Raw genomic sequence first — 15,935 nt, forward strand, 5'->3', positions numbered from 1 at the left:
ATTTGTCATTCCCATCATAATAGACCATATGATTGTCTGGTTCAGAATGGCCAATACCAGTCCATTGTAGCTTAGTAGTATGCCTAGGATATCTATCTACAAGCATTCCATTTCATTTTTGACAACTTCCTATTTTCCTAGATTCGTATTTTGTACATTCTGCATTTGATTATTAATGGATGTTTGCAGCTGTTTCTTCTCATTTTCAGTAGTGCCACATCATCAAATGAAAGTTTCAGCTTTTTTCATCCGTGTCGTTAAGGTTGACTCTACTTTGAGGAGGCACCTTTTTCTCAGTCATGTTTTGAGTGCCTTTCACCCTGAGGGGCTCATCTTGTGGCACTATATCAAACAGTGTTCCACTGTTATTCACATGGTCTTTGTTTTGTTTTTAATATTTTATTGTGTTTTAGATGAAAGTTTTAATAGCAAATTACCTTCCCATTTAACAATCTTTATACAACTTGTTCCATGACATTAGTTACGTTTTTCACAACACATCAATATTCTCATTATTTCCATTCTTTTTGTTCTGTTTCCATTCCTTTAGCTTTCCAGTCCCTCCTTAGCTTCTCATCTTTGTTTTAAGGTACCTGTTCATCATTTGGTCTCATATAGTTGATTACTTAAGCGAGCACAGTATTCACTGGTGGTTCTGTTTATTTATAACCCAGTCTATTATTTGGATGAAAGGTGACCACTGGGAGTGGTTCAAAGGGTATCTTAGGGCAGTAGTCTAGGGGGTTCCTCTAGTCTCTGTTGGTCAAGTAAGTCTGGCCTGTTTTAGGATTTTGAGTTTTGTTCTACATTTTTGTCCCTTTCTATCTGGGATCTTGTGTTGCATCTCTTGTCAGAATGGTTGGTAGTGGGAACCCAACACCGTCTAGTTCTTTTCTCAGACTATACGAGGCTGTGGTTCATATGGCCTGTTAATCCTGTGGAGTAGTTTCTTCTTTGAACCTTCATTCTCTTTTATTCCAGATGAGTAGAGGCCAATAATTGTATCTTAGATGGCCGATTATAAGATTTTAAGACCCCAGATGCTACTCACCAAACTAGGATGTAGAACATTATCTTTATGAACTATGTTATGCCAACTGACCGAGTTGTCCCACAAACCCAATAATCCAGTCCCACAAGGTGTTTTGTTATGTCTAAAAAGTATCTGTTACTGTGTCCCCTATGTGGTTAACTATAAATCAAGTCAGCCTCTCACACAAAAACATACACCTTGCTACATACTCCCAATTGCTCTCCCCCTAATGAGACAGCCCGCTCCCTCCCTCCACTCTCTCTTTTCGTGTCCATTTCGCCAGTTTCTAACCCCCTCTACCCTCTCATCTCCCTTCCAGGGAGGAGATGCCAACCTAGTCTCAAGTGTCTATGTGGTTAATTATAAATATGAATATATATACAATATATAAACATGTATGTACGTGTACCTACAGATACACCTGCATGTGTACACCTGTACACTTGTATGTGCCTTCCTATACACATATACGGATACGTGTCTAACTGTGTAACAACACATATATTTTTTTGGTTGTTACTGTGGCAGAATTGTATGTTACAGCATTTACCAAAATTGTCCCTTATTCTTGCATACTTAGTATGTTTGTTTACCTTGGGCAAGTTGTGCAGACTTCATGCATATTGAGTATTGCCTTTCCTATCACTAAAAATATAAAATGTCTACTCTCTAGAAAGTAATTCTCCCTCCCTCCCTCCCTCCCCACCCCTAGTAACCATCAGAGAACGTTACCTTCTCTGTGTATACCTATTCTTGACTTTTCATAAAAGTGAGACCATAAAATATTTGTACATTTGTGATTGGCTTATTTCACTTAGCATCATATCCTCTAGATTCATTCATGTTATAAGGTGTTTCACAAACTCCTCATTATTCTTTATAATTGTGTAGTATTCCATTGTATTTATGTAACACAATTTGTTTATCCATTCATCTGTTGATGGTCACTTAGATTGTTGCTATCTTTTTGCTATTGTGAATAATGCTGCAGTGAACATACGTGTACATATGTATATTTTTGTCACTGCTTATTCATAAGGTTTCCACTGGCCAATTTTTTAAAAGTAGATGACCAAGTCCTTCATCCTAGTTTATCATAGTCTGGAAGCTCCCCTGAAACCTGCCTACCATGGGTGACTCTGCTGGTACATGAAATAGCAGTGGCATAGCTTCCAGTTGTCATTGCAACATGCAGGCCACCACAATATGACAGACTTACAGATGAGTGGTGGCAAAATTGACTACCATTTTAGAATAAGGCTAATTCTGTTTAAGGACAATTTGTACGCAAAATTGATTTTTTGTCTGTAGTGCAATGTATCTGTTACTTTAACATTCCTATGTATGTTTATAACTTAGATTACATGTTGTAGAGCAAGAATGGTATAGGTGAAAAAATAATTAGATTGGAAATCAAAAAATATGGTTTTCAGTCTTTATCTTTTTGTCTGATTTTGCCAACTTGTTTTCTCTCTCCAGGCCTTAGTCCTTTTACACACAGATGGGTTTGAATTAAGTGATCTATGTAGTCCATTTAGCTAAGTAAATAAAATTTAACCAGGTATTAATGGTTAATATTGGGTTTTGCTAGGTAATTTTCAATTTAATGGCTTCATTGAAGAGTAGCCTAAAATGCGGGGCAAATCTTTGTTTCCTTATCTCAAAGATCTTGGTCCCATAATACCTTACTGCTTTGCTAGCTTTCAGTATTGTTAAAGGCCTTTAAAAAACATTTATCAGTTTTCTTGATGAGGTAGTATCATCAGCTGAGGGGAATGGAAGAGGAGGGAATTACTGGAGATTTAAAAGCGAGAAGAAGGTATGCAATAGCTATTTAGGAGAGTGGAGGAACTAAAACTTCAATAAAGTGATTATAGGGCAGTGTTGGGTGCCCATTTGAAATTTATGGTCATGAATATGAATGAGAGCAGTAAACAGTATATTTCTAATATAGTTTATAATCATAAAATGGAAACTATAAATTTATCATTGCAATTAGGTTTCAGCGCATACTTTGTGCCACATATTACGCTAAGTGCCTTTTTAAATCATTCTAACAACTCTAAGGGTGTTATTCCTGTTTTACTGATGGAGAAGCAAAAGTACAGAGAGGTTGCATAACCTGCTGAATGCCACAGAACTAAATAATATGGCAAATTCCTGTATCTGACCTCCCAGAATTTACTTATTAGCATTTGCTTCAGATATGCGTGTACGCACATGTACGTGTGTGTGTATTCGCTTCATCCATATCAGTAATAGGGTGGGAGAGAGACAGTCACCCAGTTTATCCCCTCTGACCTTCCTCATACTTCTGGAACTGGACACATATGCACACCCAGTCTATGAAAGTGTGCTGTTGCCTCCCAGGGATGAAATAGACTGCCTATGTTTTTTCAAGAATGATGAGTTCCACAAGGACCCAGGAGTTACCATTTTATCATTATAAATGGCCTCTGGGGACAAAGAAAAGGGTGGCTATATCACTGCCTGAGTCAGAGTTTTTGTCTAAATATATGTCTGTCCAGACGGCCTTAATATGAGCAGTGTTAACCATCTATTCACCTGCTGAGTCAAAGCTTTTTCCCTTTAGTTTTGGATGGATGCTAAATTCCAAAATGTTGAAGTTACTGAAAATTTGACCACCTGTGACCTCTGAATGATACTCTTTCTGCTTTGGTGACAATTTTTTTTTTTTTAATCACCAACTGTTCTGCTAAATTTCTTGCTGTATTTATATTTTCTGTTCCCCACCCCCCTATCTTTGCTTATAGCTCTCTCCCTAATTGCTTTTAGTATAAAATAAGCTGTTTTACTAAAATTGTCTCCCTAGAATATGGGTCAAAGTCTTTTAGGAAGCAAGAGAGATGTTTAAATTCAATATATTAGACTTAAGTAAACTTAATTTTTTTTTTTTTTAAGTACTAATGAAGATATTTTAAAAACCTGTTTTCTAGGCCAACCATATCCTGATCCAGCTCTTCCTCCACAAAGGCAAGATAGATACTATTCTAATTCTGGTAGACTGTCTGGACCAGCAGAGCTCAGAAGTTGTAATATGCCTTCTATGGATAAAACGGGTAAGAAACACCTTGGCTTTTTTAATAATGGTGGCGTACTTAAAGAACTGGAAATTGAATAAAGGACTAATATAATTGCTTTCTCTAGTAGCTTTTAAGGCCAAAATCTATTTCCTGAAAACTTTCTGATTTTATATTTTTCATTATATTATACAAATATAGTATCTGAATATACTTTGGTGGTGATTTGAACATCATAATAATGGAGTTACTGTCTGCACCTAGGTGGTAAATTGTACTCTGTTCCAAGATTAATTTTCTGTTTTTTTCAGCCCACTTACCTATATCCTGTTTAGTAATCAGGGGAATTAGGCAAGTAAATGTGAATGTTGTTGTTGTTGTTAGATGCCATCCAGTCAGTTCCAACTCGAGCAACCCTGTGTACAACAGAACGAAACACTGCCCTGTCCTGTGCCATCCTCACAATCCTTGTTATGTTTGAACCCAAAATGTGGATGGATATATGAAAATTCATCAGAAAAATAATTTGGGTGCATGCATTGTTGATGGTGTAATTGGTTGCCTTGTTTAAACATTTTATACTTAAGACAAATTTAACTTAAATGTTGACTGAACAGCCTACTATTTGTCAGGTACTCTTTCACATAAACCACCTCACAGCAACCCACTGAGACTGGGAAACACATGTATCCAATGTATCAGTCAGAAGTATATAACGTTAAGAAAATAAAAAGGTGTCTCAATATATATTTCTCAAAATATATACATATTTAAGTAGAAATTAAATTTGTTGATAAAAAGCTACCTCAGGAGAGAGTGTATATTTGGTGGGACATTCTCTAATTGAAATACTTATTATTTTAGAAAAATCAATCTTTTTTGAATACAAAGCAAAGAAGAACCATAGTCTGGATTTCTGTTATTAGGTAGTTAATTCTTTCTGTCTGTTTCGCTTTTGAAATTGTTTCTCCTATTAGTTCAGGCTTTATGGAATGAAAGCATATATGTGATTGAACCTTCACTTTTAAATTACTGCTATTTAAAATTTTTTACATTCCCATTTTTTCCCCTAATTAAGCTATATCCAATTTAGCAACTATTTATTAAGTACCTAATGTTTAAAAGGAAACCCTTATGGCATAGTGGTTAAGTGCTACGGCTGCTAACCAAAAGTTTGGCAGTTCGAATCCACCAGGTGCTCCTTGGAAACTCTATGGGGCAGTTCTACCCTGTCCTGTTGGGTCGCTATGAGTCGGAATCAACTCGACGGCAGTGGGTTTGGTTTTGTTTTTGGAATGTTTAAAAAGTACGGTGCATGACAGGTTAGGTGTACCAGTTATAGTAATGTGTAGTCTTTGCCTGTAATAAGCTAAGAATTAAATAAGGCAGAAAGACAAATATATATGTTTCATACTGGTCAGAATAAACCCCATTGGAAAGTATGCCAGGTGATTTCAGAGAAAGGGAGAACACCTGTCTATTTGGAGAATCAGGGAAAGCTCCATGAAGGTGGTGGCATTTGAGCTGTATTTGAAGGTATTTGAGCAATTAATTGAGAGGTGAGGGTATATGTCAGTAATAACAAATGACATGGACAAAAACAAAAGAACACGAGTCATTGATGGGTAATGGCTGTTATCACTTGACTTGGGGGTTAAATGAGTTAATGTGTGTGGAAAGTATTTTGTAAACAGAAAAGTTCTATATAAACACAAGATGTTATTATTAGTTTGTCAGTATGTGGTATTTGCTTGAGGGAAAATGGTGAGATACGTGATTGAAACACATTGGCTAGCACTAGTGCTCAGTAAACATTTATTGAATGAAAATGAATTGTCTCTACCAAACACAACTATAAATACACAAGGAACAGAAGACAAATTAGATAACTAGGACTTCCTAGAAATTAAATACTTATGCTCATCAAAAAACTTTATCAAAAGGGTAAAAAGAAAAGCTACAGATTGGGAAAAAATCTTTTGGAATGATATATCTGATAAGAGTCTAATCTCTAAAATATGTAGAAAACATCAACAACAAAGAGGCAAACAACCCAATTAAAAAATGGGCGAAGGACATGAACAAACACTTCACCAAAGAGGACATTCTAGCAGCCAACCAACACATGAAAAGGTGCACGTGATCATTAGCCATCAGAGAGATGCAAATCATTGTCTGAGACAAAAAGCAAGGAGCAGCAGCAAACTTGTCAGAGGAGATTTTGAGTGTCATATTGAACTTAAAAAATTAGTGGTTCCTTTAGCTAAGAGCAGAAACCCTGGTGGCGTAGTGGTTAAGTGCTACAGCTGCTAACCAAGAGATTTGCAGTTCAAATCCACCAGGCACTCCTTGGAAACTCTGTGGGGCAGTTCTACTCTGTCCCGTAGGGTTGCTATGAGTTGGAATCGACTCAACGGCAGTGGGTTTGGTTTGGTTTTTGGTTTAGCTAAGAGCTACGACTACTAACCAAGAGGCCAGCAGTTCGGATCCAACAACTGCTGCTTGTAAACCCTATGGGTCAGTTCTACTCTGTCCTAAAGGGTCACGATGAGTTGGAATTGACTCAACAGCGGTGGGTTTGGTTTTGGGTTGGCGACACACCTGCATGGATGTTCAAGTGGGCAGTTCAGGCTTTGATGTCCTGGTGAAAACATCTGAATCTGAATTATAAATCTGGAAATCATTAGTAGAATACATCTAATTAAAGCTGTAGGAGTGGATGGAGTTTCTCAAGGAGAGATTTAGAAGCGAAGAGGGTGGAACTCTGAGGACATCACCATTTAAGGATGGTTAGGAGGATTGAAACCCACCGAAGAGACTGAGAAAGAGCATCTAGAAAAATAAGAGGAATGGAGAGCAAGAAAAGATTGAAGGCTGAGAGCATTTTAAGTGGTAGAAAGTGACATAAAATAAGGACTGTTGTTGTTGTCCTTGAGTCGATTCCAGCTCATGGCAACCTCACGTGTCGGAGTAGAACTGTGCTCCATAGGGTTTTTGTTGTTGTTCTTAGATTTTTTTTTTAATTGTTGTAAAAATATATATAACACAACATTTGCCAATTTAAAGTTTTTCACATGTACAATTTAGTGACATCAGTTACATTAATCATGTTGTGCAACCATCACCAATATCTGTTGTCAAATTTTCCATCACCATAAAGAGAAACTCACTGCTTCTTAAACATCGACTCCTCATGTTCCCCTCCCTGCCACCCTCCCTTGGTGACCACTGCTAAACTTTGGTCTCTATACATTTGCCTATTTTGGGTATTGCATATGTGTGAAATCATACAATATTTGTCCTTTTATGATTGGCTTATGTCACTCAGCATAATGTTTTCAAGGTTCATTCATGTCATAGCATGCTATATGACATCTTTTCTCTTCATGGCTGAGTAATATTTCATTGTATAGATATACCACATTTTGTTTATCCAGTTGTCTGTTGATGGACATTTAGGTTGTTTCCACCTTTTGGCAGTTGTGAGTGGTCCTGCAATGCACAGGGGTGCCCATGAGACTGCACCACTGCTTTCAGTCTCTTGGGTGTGTATCTAGGAGTGGAATTGCTGGATCATGTGGTAGTCCCATGTTTAACTTTTTGAGGGTTTCATCCCCCTTTCATCTTTAACACAAAGGATGCGTATTAGGGAGTGACCTTGTGAGGGAGGAGAAAGAAGCAGCAGTGAAATGAGCGAGAAGTCAAGCCAACAGAGAGAGAAGGGTTCCTGAGGAGACTGAAGAAAAGGGATTCTGAGCACAAGAACAGAGTGACAGATTGGCTTGAAAGAGTCTTCCATCAGAGGAGGGAGAGAAAAGGCTAGAGGGATGTATTTGCAGATATGGTTGTACATTTGGTCACAGAAAGTTAAGGAAGAGTCTAAGTGGCTGCCGTAGTAAGTTTGAGGAGAATGGGCAAGGTTTGAAATTGCTGAGAGGAAAGGTGGCTCAGCCACAGAGGAAGGCCAGGCAGTGTGCAGCTGGAGATCCTTCAGCCTGTAGTGGTGCCAGCCTGTGTGGCTCTGTGGTGATTTTACCCCCAGCAGTGCTCAGCAGCCCAGGGACAGACGAAGTGGAAGGAGAGAATTAGATTAATCTAGGGTTGAGATGTTGTCAAACACATGTGAAAAACAGCCAGTAGGGCAAGGATATTAATAATTGGCTGAAGTGATGAACTTTGAAGCCTAGTAAGTCAGGGAAATAAGTGAAGAAAGGAGAAAACCCACAGGTCAGAGGACTGGAGGCCTCAGTGAGGTCAAAAGACAGGTGTAGTGGAATAACTAAATGAGAATGCTAGGAGAGGCTAGGTAACTGATAAATAGAGAGGGAGGTTTGAATTTATGTTCTCAGAGATCAAGTAGTTCTTCATGATAAAGTCTAGGAATACGTATTGAGAAACAGTAGCCAAATTCAAATTGCTAGTCTGTGTCATCTGATGGAGGAATAAGGAAGGAGGGAGAGGGATGCTACCTCCCAGTCACAGGCGTCTTCTTGTGCGGCTGCTGCAGCAGGATTGCCTAGGAACTACCTGGAGAAATCACTGCCACATGCCTTTGCAGAACTTCTAATCCCCCCAAATTCCCAGGGACCCGAAGCTGTTCTTGTGGCCCTGATACAGGATGCTGTTGTCAAGCTCGTTTTTGTGTAGACAAGAGAAGTGGGAAAATAATAGTGTCCTTTGTGACTCGGAGATATTCCAAGAAAGGACTGATCAATTATATTTTCATTTAACTCTATTTCTAGATGGGCCAATGTCTTCAGAAATGGAATCCAGTAAAAATTACCCCAAAGAAGATCTTGGTGTAAGTATTGAAAGTGGAATTTTATCCATGTTTTGAGGAGCCTTCTAATCTCTTGGCTTACTAGAATAGAAATTTAGCTAACAATCTAGTTTTTGATATAAAACTGCTTTCTTTTTTGGCAAACATACTTTGCATTATAGCTGTTTCATTTCTGGATTATAGTCTGTGGTGATAAAGTGCAATTGGTAGGTTAGAGATTTGAGTTACTTTATAGTTAAACAAGAATTTGGATTTTTATTTGAACGTTTTAAAGTACATTTTCGTTTACTATTTTGCAATCTTGGTTTTGGTTGCCTTGAAAATACAAAGATAGGCATGTTATATTTTCTGTTTTTAGTTATGTTTGATAAAAAGAATGTATATTTTGGTGCTCTTAAACTGTATGTGTGTTTTATCTTTAGCCAGAATATTACTTTATTGGTGAAAACTGTTGAGTTAATAAAATGTTTTTGATAGCTAAAAACAACCTGTTATGTTAATGTGGAAAACTGTTTGAATCTTTCTCTGGAGTCTGTTCAACAGTCCTACACTGTTTTCTGCCTAGGTGTTGAGGTTTCTTGTAAACTTAAGGCTTTTAGGAAAACTATCACAGATTTTAGTGACTGCCATATGTCAATTTTTTACAGAATTTAAATGTGCCTGATTCGTCTCTCCCTGCCGAAAGTGAAGCAGCTAGACCTGGCTTTGTTCCTCCACCTCTTCCTCCAGTCCGAGGTCCGGTATTTCCAATGGACGCAAGGGGGCCTTTCCTGAGAAGAGGGCCTCCTTTTCCTCCACCTCCTCCTGGAAGCATGTTTGGACCTTCCCGAGACTATTTTCCACCAAGGGATTTCTTTGGCCCGCCACATCCTCCATTAGCAAGTATGCTTTTTTTTAAAACTTAATATATGTTTAACAGAGTAAACCCGAGATATTAATTTTACTATCTATTCACCTGACCGCAGTGGTTATTCACCTAGTGGAAACTCTGGTGGCGTAGTGGTTAAGTGCTATGGCTGCTGACCAAAAAGGTCAGCAGTTCAAATCCACCAGGCACTTCTTGGAACTCTGTGGGATGGGTGGTTCTACTCTGTCCTATAGGGTCACTATGATTTGGACTCGACTCAACAGCAGTGGGTTTGGTTTTTTTTTTAATTCACCTAGTAGGGGGCCTGGTGGTGCAGTGGTTAAGAACTTCACTGCTAATCAAGAGGTTAGCAGTACAAATCCATAGGTGCTCCTTGGAAACTCTATGGGGCAGAGTTTGCTCTGCTCTGTCCTGTAGGGTCGCTATGAGTTGGAATTGACTCGATGGCAAAGAGCTTTTTTTTGTTTGTTTGTTTATTCACCTAGTAATATTAAAAAAAAAAAAAAAAAAATTTTTTTTTTTAATACAGCAGAGGAATAAGTTTCACATGTTCTGTGAGTATACCATTGCTCTTCCAAACTGGGAAGGATGAGGCTTCAACTTGATTCATTTTACTAGTATGGAATTATTTGTATATTTTAGTAGTTAAGAAAATCATTGGATTTTTGAAGCGGTCTTATATTAAGACTAAGGTTATTCGTAATTATTTGATAGGCACTGGGTACTGTGGCAGTTGGCAAAAATAATTACAATTTATATTTAACATTAAGATTACTGGCTAAAGTATTTGTAAAAGTGTTTTTGCATAAACAGTTACCATGCGTTTTATTTCAAACCTAAAATGTGTTTGGCCTGTTTATTGAATTTACTGGAATTCTTTCATAGCCTCACATAAGAAAAAAGGAATAATTTATTTCTTTTATATCCATACATTACCATTTAGAACTATAGATCCCTATAGAATAAATACACAGTTACCAAATACTAGGCAGAAGCCTGTTATTTGCTTGATGTAGATATTCCTTCCCGATATTCCCCCTCTATTTCTAAAATTTAAGATGAATTAAAATAAATTTTGTTTGGAGAATTTCAAGACAGTCTTTGATATAACTGGAAATGTTTTAGGGTAGTATGAAATTACAATTGGGAATCACTGATCTGATTTTTAAATCTGCTGAAAATTATATGAAATGAAAGAGTTTGTGAAATAAGTTTTGTCTCTTTTGAAATAATTCCCCTCCTGTTTTAAAATGTTGGTGTTAGATTTCCATAGGCCAAAAATTGTGTCTAAAAATGATATTCTCTCTTACATGTGTAGTTGGAATATGTTTTAGCTCGAGTAATTATTATGGTGTCAGTTTTTGAGTATAAAGACAGGTATTAGAAATTATAAACAAATGATTTATTAGTACAGGTGCTTAAAGTTAAAAAATGTCTTTTACCAATCTCTTTGAACAGTGAGAAACGTCTATTCACCAAGGGGTTTTCCTCCTTATCTTCCCCCAAGACCTGGCTTTTACCCCCCACCCCCACATCCTGAAAGTAGAAGTGAATTCCCTCCAGCGTTGACTGCACCTTCAGATGAGCCTGCTGCTGAACGTCCAGAACCACAGCAAGAAACTTGACAATACTTTTGGTTTCTCTTCAAAAGGAATTTTGACTTCTCTCTCATTTTCAGTTTAAGTAACTGCTGTTACTTAAGTGATTATACTTTTGCTCAAATTGAAGCTTAATGGAACTATAATTCTCAGGATAGTATTTTATAAATAAAGATGATTTAAATATGAATCTTATGAGTAAATTATTTCCATTTTATTTTATTCCAGATGGTATAATTATTTTAATTTGATTCATCCACTATCACATAAACAATACTGCAGATATATATATATATATATATATATATATGTATTTTTATGTATGTATATATAAAATCTTGCAGTTGGGGATGTTTTAAATTCCAAAGCCTGTGTCTTTATGCCAAGAATTGTATTTACTGTAGTTGTAGACAAATGTGAAAATAACTTTGTGCTTAATTAAATTTTAATTGGTTTAAAGATTTGTTTAGCATTTATAATAATAATAATAAAATCATCTAGTTTTTCCATAAATGTGGCTTCATTTATTAGTCTTTTTTCCTTCTGTCAGTAACTTGAAGCTCAAAACTAATACTTTGTATTGGTCTTTCTGATTCTATTAGCTTACCAAAAATATACCTTCTTTCTTACAAATAGACATAAATGACTCCAAGCTACAAATTAATACACTTTTAAAAATAAAAATGGATTATATTTTAAAAAAAAACAGGATATTGTTTAGTGGTGAATTTCAGAATTTGGAATTCTTAATTCAGTCACTGGTTTTCTCTATAGTTCTATTTCTTGTTTTTCTCTTCATTTGTAAGATAATGGCTTTTCTGTAGAGAATGTTGAGATTTACTACAGGATAACTCTGTCAAGACCATGTGCCATCATTTTGAGCTTTGGACCCAATATCCTTACGGGAATTTTTCCTCAATCAGGTCTGTGTTTTATTATTAGACTTGAACATCAATATGATTTTGAAAGGAAGGGAAAATTAAGTATAGCTAATAAATATCTCAATACTTATGATGATAATTTGTTTATTTTTAGTTTACTGGATTGTTTATTTTTTTCACTGCCAAAAGGCAGAAGATGAAACATTACTGAACAAAGCAGTGATGCATTTGTAATCGGAACGTTTCATGCCAGCGTTTTTCCACTTGTCTTTGGGACACTGATCTGGTGAGGTATTTCCGCCCCCTCCCCACTTCCACCCCCAGTGCAGAAAAAAATAAACAAACAGAAGGGATCTATGTGAAATGTTTGGAAAAATAGTAAGTAGAATGAGGACTGTGATGGCATTGTTACATTTGTTATTTAAATGCCAGCTTTCAGGGGAAATAAAGACAACTTTTTAAAGTTGGAAAGTAAAAGGAAGAAGAGAAATAGGAAAGAGATTATGCAGAATATTCTGGTCAAGTTAAATTTTTGTTTGTTTGTTTGCCCTAGGGTAGGATAGACCTGTCATAGCTAAGACAGAAGGGAAGGACAGAAGAGAAGGCAAAATTAAACACTGAGTGGTAATAAACTGAGGGAGCAAAATCACAGAGGAGGCAGGAAAGCACAAGATGAGAGCACAGTGGGAGACAGGAAAGGCTGATACAGGCTGACTAGCTTAAAATACATTGTCTAGAATGATGGATATTGTTAGCCTTAAAATGTGTTTTTATTAAAATAATACGACCAAATGGGAACAAATCAAGTAATAAGAGAATAGCTTAGAATGAATAGTATATTTTCCCCCTTCTTTTCCTTATCCCCAGCTATATTTCCCAAATAGTTTCCCTTTTAACTGTTCATTATTTAATTCTGCTGTATCTAGAATTTTAGGGGGTAGCCTAAATTTGAATTCTTGATTTATTAAATTTATCAATTTATTAATCCTTGAGATCCAAAATTAGGATTTAGCACACTTATAGTATTCCCACCCCCATCTTCTTTTCCTCTTCAAATTTGATACTTATCCAGATTTCAGTTTTCTGTTGTAACCTTTGTAATTTTCATATACCCAAACCTCAGTTAGCATCTTTCCCTTTCTTTCACCTTCCCTCCTCCTCTGTCACAGCTAATTTCCTACATTCTGTTAGCTAGGTGTTTTTATTTTCAAGGTTGCTAGTAATTATACTAAGCCAAGCATAACCTATCTTCTGTATTTGGTCTTCGGTTAATCAAAATTTGAGAATCAATAAATAACATTTACATCATTATAATTTTATTGTTCAGTGTCATGTACTAAGTATACATTTCCTTCTTTGTGAATCCCAGTATCATAATTACTGAGTCACTCAGAAGTGAGCGTTCTTAAACATCAAGGTCAAATTAATCACTTTTGTTTACTCCTTACTTTCTTCCCCCATTTACCAGTAGTTGCTTAAAATAATGACACATTTTAGTTTGCATTATGTTGTTGTTGTTAGTTGCCATCAAGCTCATTCCAACTCATAGTGGCCCCATGTGGGTTAAGCTGTAGACTACTAGCTGAAAGGTTGGCAATTCAAACTCACCCAGAGGCTCCTCAGAAGACAGGCCTGGTGACCTGCTTCCCAAAGGCCTTAGCTTTGAAAACCTTGTGGAGCAGTTCTACTCTGCCCACATGTGGTTTCTGTGAGTTTGCTTTATACAAATACACAATCCTCCCACTTTCCTGTTTTTTTAAATTGTATTATTTCCCTTTATCATATCCTGATTTAAAAAACAAATTATCTTTCATATCTTTTCTGTTGGGTTCATTTTTTTTTTTGCTTTAAGTGAAAGTATATATCAAACCAGTCTCTCATATAAAAATTTATATACACCTTGCTATGTATATACCCCTAGTTGATCTCCCCCTAAAGAGACAGCACACTCCTCTCCACTCTCCTCCTCTCCACTCTCTATTTTCATGTCTATTCGACCAGCTTCTGACCCTTTCTGCCCTCTCATCTCCCATCCAGACAGGAGCTGCCCACTTAGTCTCGTGTGTCTACTTGATCCAAGAAGCTCACTCCTCACCAGTATCATTTTCTTTCCCATAGTCCAGTCCAATCCCTGTCTGAAAAGTTGGCTTTGGGGATGGTTCCTCTCTTGGGCTAACAGAAGGTCTGGGGACCCTGACCTCCGCGGTCCTTCTAGTCTGAGTCAGACCGTTAAGTCTGGTCTTACAAGAATTTGAGGTCTGCATCCCACTGCTCTCCTGCTCCCTCAGGGGTTCTCTGTTGTGTTCCCTGTCAGGACAGTCATCGGTTGTAGCAGGGCGCCATCTAGTTCTGGTCTCAGGCTGATGTAGTCTGGTTTATGTGGCCCTTTTTTTTTTGTCTCTTGGGCTCATAATTACATTGTATCTTTGGTGTTCCCCATTCTGCTTTGCTCCAGGCGGGATACAGAATATTTCCTTAGTAGATTTTATTATGCCAGTTGAGTTAGATGCCCCCTGAAACCGTGTTCCCCAAACCCCTGCCCCTGCTACGCTGGCCTTCAAAGCGTTCAGTTTATTCAGAAAACCTCTTTGCTTTTGGTTTAGTCCAGTTGTGCTGCCCTCTCCTGTATTGTGTGTTGCCTTTCCTTTCACCTAAAATAGCTCTGGTCTGCTATCTAATTACTGAATATCTCCCTCCCCCTCTCCCTCCCCACTTTCATAACCATCAAAGAATATATTCTTCTCTGATTAAATGATTTCTTATAATAGTGGTCTCATACAATATTTGTGCTTTGGCAGCTGACTAATTTCACTCAGCATGCCTTCCAGATTTCTCTGTGTTATGAAATGTTTCATGGACTCATCATTGTTTATCAATGCGTAGTATTTCATTGTATGGATATGCCATAATTTATTCATTCATCCATTGATAGGCACTTTGGTTGCTTCCATCTTTTTGCTGTTGTAAACAGTGTTGCAAAGAACATGGGTATGCATATATCTGTTCGTGTAAAAGCTCTTAGTTCTCTAGGAATATTCCAAGGACTGAGATTGCTGGACCATATGGTAGTTCTATTTCTAGCTTTTTAAGGAAGCGCCAAATTGATTTCCAGAGTGGTTGTACCATTTTACATTCCTACCAGCAGTGTGTAAGTGTTCCCATCTCTCCACAGCCTTTCCAACATTTATTATTTTGTGTTTTTTGGATTAATGCCAGCCTTGTTGGAGTAAGATGGAATCTCCTTGTAGTTTTGATTTTTCAAAGACTGTGAGCATTTCCTTATGTATCTGTTAGCTGTCTGAATGTCTTCTTTGGTGAAGTGCCTGTTCGTTTCCTTTGCCCATTTTATAATTGGGTTTTGTCTTTTTGTAGTTGAGATCTTGCAGTATCTTGTAGATTTTAGAGATCAGACGCTGATCAGAAATGTCACAGCTAAAAACGTTTTCCCAGTCTGTAGGTTATGTTTTTATCCTTTTGGTGAAGTCTTTGGATGAGCATAGGTGTTTCATTTTTAGGAGCTCCCAGTTATCTAGTTTCTCTTCTGCATTTTTAGTAATGTTTTGTATACTGTTTATGCCATATATTAGGGTTCCTAGCATTGTCCCTATTTTTCCCCCCCTCCGGTCTTTATTGTTTTAGATTTTATATTTAGGTCTTTGATCCATTTTGAGTTAGTTTTTGTGCATGGAGTAAGGTATGGGTCTTGTTTCATTTTTTTTAACTAGCATAACTGG

General features: G+C 37.1%; 1 protein-coding gene across 3 annotated transcripts in view; it reads left to right on the forward strand.

Moving 5' to 3' along the window:
- Nucleotides 1–13,921, forward strand: part of MIA2 (MIA SH3 domain ER export factor 2) — a 117,535-nt gene extending 103,614 nt beyond the window's left edge. The window contains exons 26-29 of one of the 3 annotated variants that reach the window (XM_023546124.2): nt 3,991–4,113; nt 8,817–8,875; nt 9,502–9,736; nt 11,181–13,921. In XM_023546124.2, coding sequence (XP_023401892.1) covers nt 3,991–4,113; nt 8,817–8,875; nt 9,502–9,736; nt 11,181–11,347 — 584 coding nt within the window. In that variant the 3' untranslated portion in view covers nt 11,348–13,921. The remainder of the gene's footprint in view (nt 1–3,990; nt 4,114–8,816; nt 8,876–9,501; nt 9,737–11,180) is intronic. The other 2 variants (XM_010588605.3, XM_003408475.4) reach the window with 2 other exon arrangements.
- The last annotated feature ends 2,014 nt before the right edge of the window (nt 13,922–15,935 follow it).

The sequence above is a fragment of the Loxodonta africana genome, chromosome 10 (genome assembly GCF_030014295.1).
Source record: "Loxodonta africana isolate mLoxAfr1 chromosome 10, mLoxAfr1.hap2, whole genome shotgun sequence".
NCBI classification, from domain to species: Eukaryota; Metazoa; Chordata; class Mammalia; order Proboscidea; family Elephantidae; genus Loxodonta; species Loxodonta africana.